Here is a 16,861-nt window from a genome sequence, read left to right on the forward strand (position 1 = left end):
AGTCACTTAACCCCAAATGCCTCACAAAATAATTTTTTTACAAAAGAAATAATCTGTATTTTATTACATGCTAAATCAAATAATCAATGAAAATATTTTTTAATTAACTCCTGAAAAAGTCTGTAGTGTGCCACTTAAATCCTTCTACATTCTGGCTCCAACATCTGCTTCTCACTGTTTTAGCTAACAAAGCTTGTGTTTCAGTTATACTTCTCTGTAAATATGCTCTAGTTTCTGGCTTCTGTATATGTATTTTGTCCACCTGGAATTTACCTCCTTTTGTCTACTGAAATTTTAAGCATCTATCCAGGCCTAGTTCAAATGCCCTTTCCTCCATAAAGAAAACTCCAACTCCCCAACCAAAATTAATTTATACCACCTAAAAACTTCCATAATGACTATTTGAATCCTATATGATATTATATTATATCTATATTCCAATAAATTTTTATATCATTGAATAAGGTTTTACAAGGGATATCTCATTCAAAAGAAAGAAGAGAGTTAAGTGGGTATAGTACTAAATATTAAGAAGAAATCCTAAAAGTGACTTTTTTATGCCACTTTTTCCATGTCATTCTTCTTCGCAATAAAATCGAATATCTCTGTAGTATCTCTAAACTCAAATATAAGCTACCAAATTTAGATTTTAAAGAGCTTCACAACCTGGTAAACCAATCAAAATACCTTTCCAACCTTATCAAACATTATTTTCTTTCCTCCTATGTAGTTTCATTGGTTTCACTTGTAAAGTGCCTGCATACAGTAAACATTTAATGATTATTGACTATTTGCCAATAAATATATGCTTAACTCAATCAGCAAAAAGTCACATAAATAAATGTGTATTTTTTTTAATCTCTACTCATATAAGGTCCTTGACCATGCTTTCCTAAAGTGAAAATAGAAATGATAATCTCAAAGAATAAGAATGGCTTAGGCTAACCCAATGCTAGGAGAAAACATTTATCTTCATTTATTCATTCATTCATCAAGTACAGACCATACCAACCTAATTGCATTCTCCTTTCTTGGAATAGTTCCTAAGTTGATAGATCAGGAGAATATGTATATGTGTATATGTATATGTATATGTATATGTATATGTATATGTATATGTATATGTATATGTATATGTATATGTATATGTATATGTATATGTATATGTATATGTATATGTATATGTATATGTGTATATGTATATGTATATATGTATATGTATATGTATATATATAAACAATTTTAGCATAGCATTTAATAAAGGCTTTCTTATGATACACTTACAAGAAAAGTGTTTCCATAAAAGCCAGATAATTATCCAAATTCAGAACTGGTTATGTGAGAATACAAAGAGAAGTCAGTGAGGACTATTTTCCATTAGATGGCCCAAGAAGGGCTTTTTTGGGGGGGAGGGGGTTGTTGTTATTCCAAAGTTTTGATTCAAACAATAGCCTTTCAATGAATGATTCATTAAAAATCACATGCTGAATGTATGTTGTTTGACTTTTTGTTATTCATACAAGATATTACCTGCATTGACACTGTGATTTCTTGGAGAGCAGCATCTGCCTCATCTTGTTTTGTTTTAAGTAATATGCTTTGCTCTCCAGCTTTCCTATTCAGTTCATCCACAAGAGCTTTGGCTTCATTAAGTTTAGACACACCAGCCTATAAAAACAAACTTTTAAGTATTAGTTGGGAATACCAAGAAATAAAGGAATTTTGCCAAAACACAAATAAAACTCAATTAAAAGGTTTAATTTTAAAAGCTATCTTTATACAGTATCAGCTCTTGTTCTGAAGAAAAGTTATTATTTCATTTCTATTCATAATCATCAATATCAAACTATAATAATTAATGAATCAAACTCCTAAGCTAGAACACAAGAAAGTAGATACCAATTCTGTTTGGATCTACACAATTTGAGAAATAAGAATAAAGAAAATAAAGAAAGATGACTAAAACATGCAAGCTTGTTTTCATAAAAAGATTACCCAGGTTATCAAATGATTTCAGACAAACTATGAAATTATTTAAATGTTTGCAAATAAAGTTTATCATTAAACATTACCCAAAACATTGTTTGCTAATAAATAGATGATAATTAATCAAGAATTAAACATTTCCTAGCTCTGTGACTCTGGGCAAGTCACTTAACCTAATTGCCTCAGCAAAAAAAAAAAAAAAAAAAAAAAAAAGTGAGCATTTGAATTCCTCAGAAATTTCCTTCTTAGAGGCCCAAGATCACTACATTGTAGCCAAGTAGAGTAAATGTTCTTTCATTGTGAAAAGTAAAAAAAAGGAGTTTGAATTAACTAGCAGCAACAATAACAACAACAAAAATTAATTTAGGACATCAGTAACCCAAAAAAGAATTCATTTTATGCAATATTATACTTACTGTGAAAATCCTAAAGAAAGACTCAACTGTCAAAAACAGTATATTTGATCTTTTGGTTTTATCTATAGATATAAATTTCAAGATTCATGTATCTAAAATAAGTGTAATAAGGTGTTACTAATTTTTCACCTGCAAATGACTTTGTCTTTTTAACAACTCAGTTTTCTTGCTACTGTTGATGGCAGAGTATACACGTAAAAAGGTCATATATCGACTTGGTGTAGCTCCATATGCTTTACAAGTCTCATGAATAGCCAAAAAAGATTTTAAAAAATCAGGATCCCCTAAATTAAAAATAAGAAATATTTTTTTAGTTAACCATCAGCACACAATTGTTGCATTTCACAACAGCTTAACATATCATTGAAACATGTTTGCCAAGAATTGCACATTGGATTTTATGATTGTTTCTACTTTAAGGCCAAGAATTTCCTCATACCTAAATGAATTTATACATATATTCTCTTTCCCATATATTTCTTATATCTTTTTTGTTATTCTTATAGTCATTATATAAGTTCTATCAACGGATAAATATAAATCACAAGGCATTTTGAATTCAATAATGCAATTAAAATGTTTACATTTTAGATTGGTTCTATACTATATTAATAAATAATAATGGATCATATTTGTAATGCTTTGTGACTTGCCCCTTCTACTCATTCCTAATAATATTATGTCCTGTGTCCTGTGTTCAGTTTAGATGTCACATTTTAGAAAATACAGGGATAAATTAGAGCTTTCCAAGAGAAGAACGATCAGGTTATCGAGCCTGGATTCTATCTCAACGAAAATTGATTGAAGGACAATTAATCCAGAAGAGAGTGGTTTCTTGGAAATATGATAATTTATATTAAAGTATTTTAAGGGCAATCATACAGAGAACTTGCTCTTGTTTTCTTTAACCCTTCAGGGAAAAATAGGAGCAAGAAGTTGATTATTAGATTGGAATTAATCTAGACATAAGAATTAAGGTATCCATATCAGAACTACTTAAGCACCTGAAGTCTTCAAACAAAGCCCGGATGGCCACTTGCTTCCACAAAAGTTAAGAGGATTCTTCTTAGCTAGGGATTGGATTATGTGCTTATTTTTCTTCCAAGTTTGAACTTTTATGAATCTTTGTACAAACCCCATGCCACTTTGAACATCTATCATATTCTCCTCATCTTCCTTCAAGGGGAAATATCCAGACCAGTGAAACTACATACATTTTTCCTGGTTTTGATATGCTTTTATTCCTATAATAAATTTACACATCTGCACTTGTGACAAAGCTGAATCAAACATTTCATTAAACCTTGATTATCATTTTAATTATATAGAAACTGTGTATTTATGCATTTTGTTTGGTGTCATACATGGTATTAGGACACAATTTTAAATAACACTGCTATTACTGACTGTTGATGATCAGTGGCTTTGAACAATACAGGTCAGTAGCTACCTTTCTTTTGGCTTCCTTTGGTTTCTGGTTTAAATAATTTTTTAGAACACAAATTTTTCATGATAATAAATTTACATTTAAAGGAAATGTCATATTAAAAATTTTTTATAGTTTGCAAAGTATTTTTTTCATAAAAATCCCAAGCTATTTACTTGGGTAAGAATACTATGTAACACACCATCATGAATGAAAAGCGAGGGAAAATAAAACACCTTAAAAATGTTTTCCCAGCTCCTAATGTAGGATTGTAAGATTACATGATCTAAATCTGGAAGAAAAAAAAATCTAGCTTAAACCCATCATTTATAGATTTAAAAATGAGGAAGTTATATCCTTAAGATCTTTCCAGTAGTAAGCAGCAAAGATTTGACTTGAACCTAAATTTCCTGATTAAAATGCTAATGTTCTTTCAATAAAATCATTAACTAAAAATAAATTAGTTCAAAATGTTCAATACTATACAAAGATAATTTTGTCCTTTTCTTTAAAATATAAGACAATATTTTCAGTAGAGAAGAACACTATTAAAATTCTAAATAGGGGCAGCTAGGTGGCACAGTGGATAGAGCACCAGCCTTGAATTCAGGAGGACCCGAGTTCAAATCTGGTCTCAGACACTTAACACTTCCTAGCTGTGTGACCCTGGGCAAGTCACTCAACCCCAGCCTCAGGAAAAAAAAATCTAAATAGCAATATAATTTATTAAGTATTAAATAAATGAATTTATAATTCTTTACAGGGAGCCAGATTTTCATATTAACTTACATAAATATACAGTGGATTCAATAAATAAATAAAGGCAAATAAATAATGATAGATATTATAAACATACATATTTGGCCTTTATTTTCTCATCTTCAAATTTCAAATTAGTCTATTATAAGTGGTCTTTATTCTATCTCCTTTATGAAGCTTCATTTCTAGTACAAGAGAAAGGAGAAAATGAGTTTTTCAGATATGCAGTACCAAAAAGGAATGCATACTCCCTTACTCCACAACATCTAATTAATTGCTAAATCTTTTCAATTATTTTCTATATCTCTATTCCCTTATTAACATACACTATAAATAGTGGATGTATAAATAAGTCCTCATCACTTCTCACCTGAGTTATTTCAAAAGCCTTCTAATTTCTCTCTTAATCTATTCTCTCTCCCATCTGTTCTCTACATAACTACCAAGAATAACAATGCTAAAATACAACACTGACTATGTCACTCCCTTGCTCAATGAATTCCTGAGACTGCTTATTACTTTGAGGATCCACAATCTGCCTCCACCCTACCTTTTCAGACTTATTTTACTTCACTCTTAATAGAGCAATTTGGTCTCCTTGCTATACCTCAAACTTGGCTTTCCATTTCCTATCTACATGCATGCAACCCTACCTCTTAAAACCCATTGTTCTCTTCAATATTTAAACAATACATCCTCCAAGAAACCTTTTATGATTTGTCCAAATGGGAACACTTACCTCCAATATTACCTTTCATTTATTTTGTATAGACTTATGGCATGGTAATGCAAATTCCTCGAGGTCCGGCTACTGTTATTTTTGTTTATTTATACTCATGGTAAGGACATAGGCATAGCTGCCTACAATGTAAGAGATAACTAATAAATAGTTTTAATTAATTATTCTACATTGTGCCTCCCTAGACAATCATATCTGCTTAGTTTGCAGGACTCCAGGTCATTCTGACCTGGCATTGAACTCTCCTAAGAGCCAGCCAGCAGACTGGCGAAGGCCAAGAAGAACTGGGAACAGACCTGCTAGAATGGAATGTAAACAGGCTGGATAGGAGGAGAGACCATTTGTCTGAGAATGTAAAAGTTTCTCCTTGACATTCTGACTGATTTATCTACTTTAGAGCTTAAAAGGGAAACTTTAGCAAAAATAAAATGTCTTGACCAAAATCACCAGTGTTTCTCCTTCTTTTCTTGCTTCCATGATCTCTGTGAGAGCCAATACAGTTAGTCTGTCATTGGCATTTCACACTACACGGTCAAAAGTGAGAATTTAAAAGAAATATAGGAAAAATAATCATTCTCTGATTAAAGACAATAATCATTGACTTTGAAATCCTCCTCAGGGAGAATATCTAGATTTCCCATCTTGAGTCTTTCTCATGAGAGCAGGATGATCAAAGGGCTGTTCTGGAAAAAGTAGCTATTATTCTGTAAGAAACCTGCAACTTGTAGTTCAGAATACACCAAAATTAAGAAATACTGTATAGACCACTAATACTAAACTAATTTGGAGGTTTTAGATTTTTTTGTTTCTCTGTCTTACATACAAGTGAAATAATTTAGTTTTCAAATAAATGTTTATAAAATGTAGTTGAAGAAGCAGATTTTATTTATACACTTAAGATACACTTAAGTTTGTGATAACTTATTGTGTTTCAATTTTGCACTTATTCTGGTATCCAAATCAGAGTTATGATAACTTTCTCTGAAATATTACCATTGTTTTTTTTCTTTTCTTCTCTTCTTTTTCTTTCACTGTACTTTTCTTCACCAGATATTTCAGTGAATAACATTTCAGGTATCTAAAATCGAAAAGATGATTTCAAAAATGCAAAATCAATATAAACAATATTTAGGCAAAGAATAAAATTAAATCATAAACATAATGACATCTTAATTACAATTTTCTTCTACAACTCACATATTAACAGGAACAAAATTAATAATTTTTTCTTTTTCTTTCTTTCTTTCTTTTTTTAAAGTCTGGGTGTCCCTATCACATCTAACCTAGAAGGTTAAAGTATAGTAGCTGGGGCCAGGATCAGCATAGAAGTTTTAACATGCTCCATTTCTGACCTGGGACATTATGTCTCACCTTTAAAAGGATTCACAGTGCTAGTCTTTAACTTAGTGAAGACATCCAATCCAATGCCTTTTAGCCCTCTTGCTAAAAACTGAACTTATCCACCATAAATTAACTGATCCACCAACTTATCCAGAAGTTAAATGAACCACCAGTATCATCTGGGCAGAGCACCTGGTTCCACAAATTTTTAAAAGGAAAAATTTCCCTGGCAAGTTATGTAACAAATACTGTATGAAGGAAAGACAACTAGGAAACCAATTCCAATAAAGGGACAAAATCAGATCTGTGATTTCACTGATATAGAGAACTGTTAGGTGAAGAAGCTCCCTCTTTCAATGTAATTTAGCATCTCCATAAAATTTATAATCTTAAGAGAATTGTCTACAACTCTGAAATTTGAAGTGACTAATAATGCAGGGGTCATATAACTAGCATATTTAAAGGGAAAACTTAAGTTGAGATCTTCCTTAAGGCAGGCTCTCTATCCACCACAGTGTATTTTAATATACTGTATAACATACAATATGATTAATCTGTAAAAAATAAAAACCAAGAAAGTAAAGAGTGATTTAAACCTAATTAGAAAATTATCAGTGAAAAATTAATTGTTGCAAATAAAAGTATATTTATCAGAGTACTTCATACAGCATTCAGCCAAAGAAATTCTTTTATGATATGCAGACAGAATGCAAAAGGAAGAATACAGCAGAATTTTCAAATTTCAATACATAAAAATAATTACAATATAAAAGCAATTAAGTATAATCATTTTTTAAAATGTCTAAGTGTAAAATAACTTGATTTTGGAGTGGACATGTGTGAGAAGACATTATTAATATCAAGGTTTATAATATATTTTTATTTTTAAACAATAACACCAATATTGTAGGTCCTTTAAAAATTACAAAGTTTTTAAAGAAAATTTAAAAAACTGAGATTTATCTTCTATCTTAAAAGATAACAAAAAACTTGTCTACCAGTAAGTTAAAAACAATAGTGGTTTGCTATGATAATCAATAATTTGACAAGTTATACAATTTCAAATGATTTGTTTGATCAGATGCCTTCAATTTATTTTACCTTAAATAACAACAACAAAGAAATGTGACTTGATACCATTTTGTAGTATTGAATGTGTTTTGAATCAAAACAACTGGACTAGTTCTTGCGTCAAATATATAATGTAGTAAGCTTTTCTTAATAATCCAGGTGTTTCCTACTGACTATAAATCTCTAGGTACACCCTCAAATCAAAATCAGTGTAAATAGTTAAAGTTTCATTGTAGTATTTTGGAATTATATACCAGATCTTGTTCCTTTAATTTCTGTGCAAAACAATTCTAGGGATTTATCTTATATGATAAAAAGGATCTCTAAAGAAAACTATTAACTAGGAAATAATTATCACTCCTTCCTTCTATTGAAATATTTAGTATTCAGACATTATCATACTTCTGACCAGCCACAATCTGTCATAGGACACTTTAGAATATTTTCTAAATATACTTTTCTCTCTTCAAACTTCCCACACTTCCTAATTCCTATTTCAGCCAAGAACCACGTTTCTTATTTTACTGAGAAATCCAAGGCCATTAGATCTGAGATTTCTCTCCTATGTTCTTTATCTCAATTGGACATCATCCCCCACTTTACCTTTTGTAATCTAGTTTCCAATTTTATCATTCAACTAAAATCAATAATGACTCTTATTTGCAAAATCTGGTTCACTTTTCTCAAATCTTATCCTTCTCAATCTAATACTATCTTCAGCATTTTTGACCTCTTCCTCCTTCTGCATACTCTTTCATTTCTGGATATCTGAATGTTCATAATACTTCCCCATTCTGGTCCTTCACTTACCTATCTACCCATATATGGGGGACAATAACAATAAAACAGCCATGAAAATATTTATATAATTTTACTTATGTGCCAAGCACTGTACTGAGTCCTTTATTATCTCATTTAATTATTATCTCATTTAATTCTCAAAAAACATTTTCTGAAATAGGTGCTGTAATCACCTCCATTTTATGGATAAGGAAACTGAAATAAATAGAGGTTGACTTACTTAAGGTCACACAATTAACTTCGTGTCTAAGTCCAAATTTGAATTCCGTGAATAAGTGGACTCCACTATGATACCAGATGCTTCAAGAAATGTGTGCAGATTAGCAGAAAGATCAGTATGACTGGCCTCAGGCATTTTAAATCTCCTGTACAAGTTCATTAGTCATATTATGCCCCTTAATGTTAAGGAATGGTGTTCCAGAACTTTAGAGTTCTGTCCTATGCCCTCTTATCTTCTACTTACACTCTGTCTCCTGATAATTTCATCAGTTCTTAAGGGCTTTATCTCTGCCAATGATGCACAGAGAAATAAGATGTTCCAAAAGTCTTGGAGCAGTTTTAAAATTCTGCTCCAGACAGACACTGTCTATATCCAACCCCAGTCTCTCCCAATAACTTCAATCTCCCACCACAATTTCACTGTTAGACACATGAAACTGATATCTTCAGAGACATCTCAAATTGAAAATATCCAAAACAGAACTTCCCCCCAAAACCACTTCTCTTTAAATCCCTATTTGTGTCAAATAAGGAATTTTGTTTCCTGACTAAAAGAGGTCAACAATGCTGTAGTAGGTAAATGGATAAAGAATGAGATCTGAGACAAGACTATTAGATTTAGCGATTAAAATTTCCAATCTCCCAGCTTCCAAACCTTTTTTCTGCTCATACTCCATTGGTCAACAAATCTTGCTGTTTCTACTTTCCTAACACTATTTTCATCCAACTCTTTTCCCTTATTCATGTTTCACTTTGGGCCCTCATTGACTCTCACAGATAATTCAAATTGGTCTCCAGACTCCAAAAGTCTGTTCATACTCCAGTCTACCCTATACACTACTGCCAAAATAGTTCTTAAGTCCAAAGAAGATCACGTATTGTCTCCTATTACTGTTAACTACTGTGGTAACATAAGATATAAAATCCTTCTTTTAGTTTTGAAAGCCTTTCACAACCTGGCTCACTTATCTTTTGGCTTCATTTGGCAGTATTTTCTCTCCCTCATGGTCCTCATGGTCAAACGGGCCCCTCTCTCTGTTCCTTACATGAAACACTCCATCTCCCATGTCCATACCTTTGCACTGTGTGTCCTCCCATAACTGGAACACATTCTCTCCTCACATCTATCTCAAAGAAGCACCCCCCTATTTGTTCAAAATATATTCAAGCATCTCCTCAAAACTTTTCCTGACCCCTCCCAACATATAGTACTTATTCTTAATCTATCTTGTATTTATCTATCATATCTTTATTCCTATTCTCTTTTATTTCACTCTGTATATGAGGATATATTTCCTTATTTATTATATCTTCAGAATGTCAACTCCTTGTGAGTTTGTATTATGTCACTCACTTTGTATTTATCTCCAGTATCTACTGCCTGGCACATAACAGGCACATATTTTTTGTTATTTGATTGATTTTGAAAAATATCTAAAGGTTGAGTGATTATTCTGGTATAATTTATTATAATTTTTCTATTATATTTATTTATAATTATCTGTAACCACCACAGATAAAGAATCTATTGAGCAGTTACTAGATGACAAGTACTATAATAGATGCTAAAGATACAAATACAAGGAAGACAATTCTTTAAAGATAGTCTTATTATTATTTAAAGAGAAAATATACAAAATTGTTATCTATATGAGTATCTATATGTTATCTCTGGTTAAATTATCATAAACAGAACTAATCAACATTGTTAAACTGTGACCTCCTCCTTAAAGAATGTATATTGTACAAGAATGTACATTTTTACAAAGAATATACTTATCTACTTTTCACAACTTTATTAACTAGCAAACTTACCTTTTTCATGCTGTTATCTGACCAACTCTCCATCCATAGCACCTGGCATTTCTTATGTAGGGCTGGATTACTCTCACAGTTAATTGTAAAATTTATGCTGGCAGAATCCATTATCAAAACTATATGCAAATTCTGCTGTATCTCTAATGGATTTAAAATTTTAAAAATTTAAATGATAGAAAAAATTTAGGGCAAACATATATCTAAACATTTTTAGCATAATGAAATTACTCTCATAAACTACATAATAATAATCAAAACTTTCAGAAACATCCATCACAATCTAAGCATTCAAATAATTTTCAAATGCGGCAAATATTTTATTACATGAAAGTAAGTGGGAAAAACTATTTCTACTTATATGAAAAGGTGTTCCAAATCATTATTGATCAGAGAAATGAAAATTAAGACAACTCTAAGATACCTACACTCCTCTCAGATTGGCTAAGATGACAGGAAAAGATAGTGACGAATGTTTGAGGAGATGTGGGGAAACTGGGACATTGATGCATTGTTGGTGGAGTTGTGAACGGATTCAACCATTCTGGAGAGCAATTTGGAACTATGCTGAAAAAGTTGTCAAACTGTGCATACAGTGCACAGTGTTACTACTGGGCTTATATACCAAAGAGATATTAAAGAAGGGAAAGGGAGCTGCATGTGCAAACATGTTTGTGGCAGCCCTTTTTGAATGGCTAGAAACTGGAAATTGAATGGATTACCATCCATTGGTGAATGACTGGGTAAATCATGGTATATGAATATTATGGAATATTATTGTTCTGTAAGAAATGACCAACAAGATGATTTCAGAAAGGCCTCGAGAGACTTACGTGAACTGATGCTAAGTGAAATTAGCAGAACCAGGAGATTAAACACTTCAACAACAATATTACATGAGGATCAATTCTGATGGACGTGGCTCTCTTCAACAATCAGAGGATCCAAATCAATTACAAATGATCAGCAATGAACAGAACCAGCTACACCCAGAGAAAGAACACTGGGAAATGAGTGTGGACCACAACATAGCATTTCCACTCCTGTTATTGTTTGCTTGCATTTTTGTTTTTCTTCCTAGATTATTTTTACCTTTTTTTCTAAATCCAATTTTTCTTGTGCAGCAAGATAACTGTATAAATTTGCATATATATATATATATATATTTTTTTTTTATTTAACATATACTTTAACATATTTAACATGTATGGGACTACCTGCCATCTAGGGGAGGGGATAGAGGGAAGAAGGGGAAAAGTTGGAACCGAAGTTTTTACAAGGGTCAGTGTTGAAAAATTACCCATACATATATTTTGTCAATAAAAAGCTATAATAAAAAAAGAACCCAGGTTTATCCTGCCTGATCTTCAGACAATAGAGAGGATTGTAGTGGAAGAAAACATATCTTTTCTTCCAGTAGAATAATTATGAAATTTGTTACTTATAATTGTTTAATTAGAGACAACAAAATAAAGCTTTTAAAGCTCTCAATGAATCAACATGTGTTCATTAAGAACCTACTTTTTAAAATTTGGATACTATGTAACATTCAGTTGATACATTAAAGACATTTATCATTTAAAAAAAAGTAAGTGGAAAGGTCAAGGCTCAATAGAGATTATATTTATTTTCTTCTTATTCAAGTCAACCACTCTAGTATATTCCCTGACGTTTTATATAATTAGAAAATGTCTAAAAAGAGAGCAAGATGTGTAAATAATTAAATTTGCATAAGCTTTATGATACTTAGGAAAAGTAATGTTTAACTAAAATGCACTTATTTTACATAATTTATATTTTAAACTATTCAATGAACATTAATCCATTTTTCTTACTATAGGTAAAATAATTGAAGACTGGTCCAGTAAAGCCATCTTGTGAAGCCTGATCTTTTAAAGGAGACAGCAAAGGTTCTAACTCTTCAAGAGAATATAGTCCAGGAACTTCACCTATAAAAAGAATGGTACACTGTATTTTAATTAAGTCTAAAGGAATCATTTAATCAACAGTGTTTTTTCAATACTGAATTTTGAAAGTCATTAATGTGAACCCTTCCTTCTCATTACCACTATTACCATGCTAGAACTTTTATCATCTCACATATGGATTATTATAGTTGCTTTCTGAATGGTTTCTCTGCCTCCAATCTCTCATCACTATTATACCTGAAACTACTTCCAGATTATTCAAGACTTCAGAGTTAGGTGATTTTGTCAATGTGAGCATTCCTAACCCAATGTAGATCACAACTCCTCTCTTCTTTGGCAAGATTGTCTTTGGAGGCTATCATGACTGAAAAAATTTACTGCTTATTTCATAAGTAAAAATACTTTGTTTCTGTCAATTCCCCACAGCATTAAGCCCAGTGCTTGGTATACAGTACAGATGCACTGAAATATTTCCTAAAAGATAAAAGTGAAATATGAACAGTTGATGAAAATCATCAGCATAATTCTATTTTTCTTGGTCCTAAAATTTCTCAAAATATGGAGATATATTTAATGTATACAAATTAATTTTTCCTTAAATACATTTCCACAAATTTTATGTCTCAAGTATATTTAACCATATTAATAATAAAGAATTATATGCAAAGGGACTTAAGAATGACATGCAAGGGATGGGGGGGAGGAGAGAAAAGGGGAAAAAAGAATTACATCCAGAACACTTACCATATAATGTACTTTTACTTGTGAAATTATACCTTCTTGAACAACAAATATTCCTTACCTACCTGAAGATAAAAGACTGTTGATCATCTCCAAAAATGTAGGATGGACAAACTGGTAGTCCTCAAGAAGCAAAACTACTTGTTGAGCTTCAATGCCTGCAAGATGTAGTACCTGCCAAAAAATAAAATTTTAGTAACCAATAAATATTTATTAAGCATTCAGCTCTTGCTAGACCCTCTATTAAAAGCTGGTGGCAATACTCTGGATTTAAATAACAGAATACAGAAATTTAAAATTTTTAAAAGTCAAACTTTACTGTTTTTTAGTTTAGATCTGAAATTTCATAAGGAAAGAGACCTTTCAGTAAGAATACTCACACATCCTTCACACAGTTGTTCTTCAAACATTTATCCTGGACACAGAGAGGTTAAGTGACCAGTCTAACTCACCCACTCAGTATGTCAGAGGTGACATTAGAACCCAGACTTTATTAACTCAGAAGTCATCTCTCTGTCTATTATGCCAAGTTTCCCATCAACTGATATTACACTTAAGAATTATAAGCATATTTATTCATATACAATTGGATATTTTGATATTTTTATTTGATTTTTTTGATTAACAGAGTTAAAAACCATATGCTGGCAAGCACTAATTTTACAACAAATCCAATCTATGGAAAAATTTCATAAATGTGGAAAACATGTCATATTATACTTGAGATACTAAAGAAGTACCTAAAATTTTAAACCTATTCACTCTTTCAAATTGTATTGACATAATGATCATCTTATTTATTTCACAGGCCTACTTGATAAGCCATCACTTCTCTGCATTTCTAGTTTACATAACAAAGGAAAGAAAGGGTATTTTTTCATATATTAAACATCATAGTTTAAAATTCATAAGAAAATAAAAAGTAAAAATAAAAATGAAAATAAAAATTCTCTTTATAAGAGATTTCCAAATGTTCTCCAAAGAACATATATTACATATATATATATATTTATATTTTTCCATATATAAATTACATAATTTCACTTAGCATTAAAAATAAAATTTTTCAAAGTAAAAAAAAATAAGTTACTCACATGTTTGAGATCATTCTTAAATTGCTTCAGCTCATAGCCTCGGGAAATCTTGGGAGAAATCAGAATAGCTCCATGCATGTGGCTAACTAATGAAGTAATAGTCCGACGCCCCACACCACTGCGCCCAGCTAAGAGAAGGGATCCTCCAGGGAAACTCAGCACCCTGTCTATTCTTGACATATACTCCAGAACTTCTTGGAAAAGCAAAATATCTAAATCTTGGTTCTCTCGCCCATAATGAATAATACCCTTTAAAGAATCATAAGAGAATATTTAAATTATTATGTCCAAGTACAAAGTAATTTCTAATTTTCTACAACCAGAAGGCAGAGTGATAGTTTGCTATCTCAAAAGACTAGTTCTAATGTTTTACATGCTTAATACAGAAATGTGACCAAGATTAAAATTCCTGATGCCTCCTTCAAATATTTAGAGATATGGTGCACTATCTGAACAACTATTTAAAACAGTACAGATAACAAAAGTTACTCAGTTTAAAAAATAAGAAAAATATGCATTTCATACCAGTTATATGCAATGCACCATCCTCGGAAATGATATAAACCTAAGGATACATTCCCTGAACTCGAGGCATTTAAAGTCTTAATAGAGGATAATGGGAGATAATTTATTTCTATGAGTAATCACAATACAAACTACAACATGAGCACATGAAAGAAGAATACATGAATTGTTATGAAAATATTAAGGAGAGAGAAGGATATCAGTGTGATAAATCAGAATAGTCTTCTTCAAAGAAGTGGCATTTGGGCTGAATCCTGAAGAATGAATAGCATTAATCCCTCTCAAATTACCTTTAGTTTTTAGAAATCTAAATCATATACATGTATATTTAATGAAATAACACCAGTTCTCTGGAAAACCAGCCAAAGCTTGAAAATCCTGTGTAAAATCTTATCTATGCCTGTGTTTCCAAAATTCCAATATTCTATTAAATCTCCTGAACAGGAGTTATCCTGTGTTCTTAGAACCAAACTGAAGTTGAATAGGAAAAACAAAAACAAAAACAAAAACAAAAACATAAATCACAGGGTTATGGTTGATAGTATAAAAGACTTCAGAAACTATTTTTTCAGTGCCTTCATTTTATAAATATGTAAACTGAAGCAAAGGAAGGCTAAGTAACATGCTCAAGATCATAAATGTCAAAGTTGTGTTTTGCACCCAGGACCTTTGACCCCAGAACTAATGCTATTCTCACTTTACTATGTTGCTTACCTAACTTGTCCTAGGCTACAAAGAATGAAGAATATGAAAAGAAAAAAACAAATCAATAGGTACATAAGAGGGTTAGTCTTATTGAATTATTTTACCACCATAGAACTTTGTAATTTCTATTCTAGTCCATTTTTATAGCTTTTCCCAACATAAATTCCAGGTCTTTTTTTTTTTTTTTGTAAAGTTGACTCTTATTGAAATATATAAAAAAAAACTTTGACATTTTCACTCACCTCCTTTAAAATTAAAATTAAAAAGGAAAAAAGAACTAAAGGAAATACTCCCATGTCTTATTCAACACTCATCTTCAATGAAATAATATAACTAAATGCTTTTGCTCATTCTACTTGAATCTAGATAATTTCTTCTTCTCCAAAAGACAAAGTATGAAAAATGATGGGCTGTGTTGTACCTTTATCCCTAAGCACATCATATTATTGAATGGATAAATGCTGTTGATTACTATATTCCAACTCAAATTAACAATTCTTGCCATACCTTTTTAATAACATCTCTGAGATCAGTAGAATTCAATTTTCCAAGTGGTTTTCCATGGGGAGGTAGTGGCTGTCCAGGTGCTGTCCTTGCTCCTGCCTCATGTCGTGCTCCCCAGGTTACATAAAAGCTATCTATAAAAATATAGATGTCCAAAGCAAAATGACAAAAAAATAGCTAAATATCACTGGTTATTGTCATCTCAGTGATGTAATATGTTTATCGCTAATAATATAATCATGATCCAAGTTATTCCAGTAGTTTTCAATCAAGCCCAACTCTTCATGGCCCTATTTGGGGTTTGCTAGAAAGATACTGAAGTGGTTTGTCATTTCCGTCTCCTGCTCATTTTACAGATGAGGAAACAAAGTTAGTGACTTGCCCAGGGTATTACACCTAATAAGTGTCTGAGACTGGTTTTGAACTCAAGAAAACTAGTCTTCCTGACTTTAGGCCCAGTTTTCTATCCAGTGAGCCATCCAGAAGCTACATTATTAAAAAAAAACAAACAAGTTTAAAAGTATTCCAAATCATATTTAAAATGTCAAGAAGTAAAATGCAAGCAATAAATTTGTTTTCAATATTCTAAACAATACAACACAATGGTATTTTAAATGCCTAGGGATACAAAACATGCTCAACATTTAAGGTACAGGTAGGAAAAAGAGGCATAACTTCTGATAAGTTCTTAAGTTCTGTTTAAAAGGCTATTCAATGAATCCTTCAAAATAAAAACAAATAATAATTCCTGAAATCATTTGAAAAACAATGTATATTATAGTCACTAATGG

General features: G+C 31.3%; 1 protein-coding gene across 3 annotated transcripts in view; it reads right to left on the minus strand.

The window, feature by feature from the left end:
* Window positions 1-16,861, minus strand: part of DYNC2H1 (dynein cytoplasmic 2 heavy chain 1) — a 394,253-nt gene that overhangs the window by 227,627 nt on the left and 149,765 nt on the right. For all 3 annotated transcript variants that reach the window (XM_074304391.1, XM_074304390.1, XM_074304389.1), the window contains exons 48-55: window positions 16,074-16,204; window positions 14,337-14,585; window positions 13,308-13,416; window positions 12,409-12,522; window positions 10,574-10,716; window positions 6,320-6,404; window positions 2,532-2,686; window positions 1,531-1,668 (exon numbers count right to left, since the gene is read on the minus strand). In XM_074304391.1, coding sequence (XP_074160492.1) covers window positions 1,531-1,668; window positions 2,532-2,686; window positions 6,320-6,404; window positions 10,574-10,716; window positions 12,409-12,522; window positions 13,308-13,416; window positions 14,337-14,585; window positions 16,074-16,204 — 1,124 coding nt within the window. The remainder of the gene's footprint in view (window positions 1-1,530; window positions 1,669-2,531; window positions 2,687-6,319; window positions 6,405-10,573; window positions 10,717-12,408; window positions 12,523-13,307; window positions 13,417-14,336; window positions 14,586-16,073; window positions 16,205-16,861) is intronic.

Source organism: Sminthopsis crassicaudata, chromosome 3, assembly GCF_048593235.1.
Source record: "Sminthopsis crassicaudata isolate SCR6 chromosome 3, ASM4859323v1, whole genome shotgun sequence".
Lineage (NCBI taxonomy): Eukaryota > Metazoa > Chordata > Mammalia > Dasyuromorphia > Dasyuridae > Sminthopsis > Sminthopsis crassicaudata.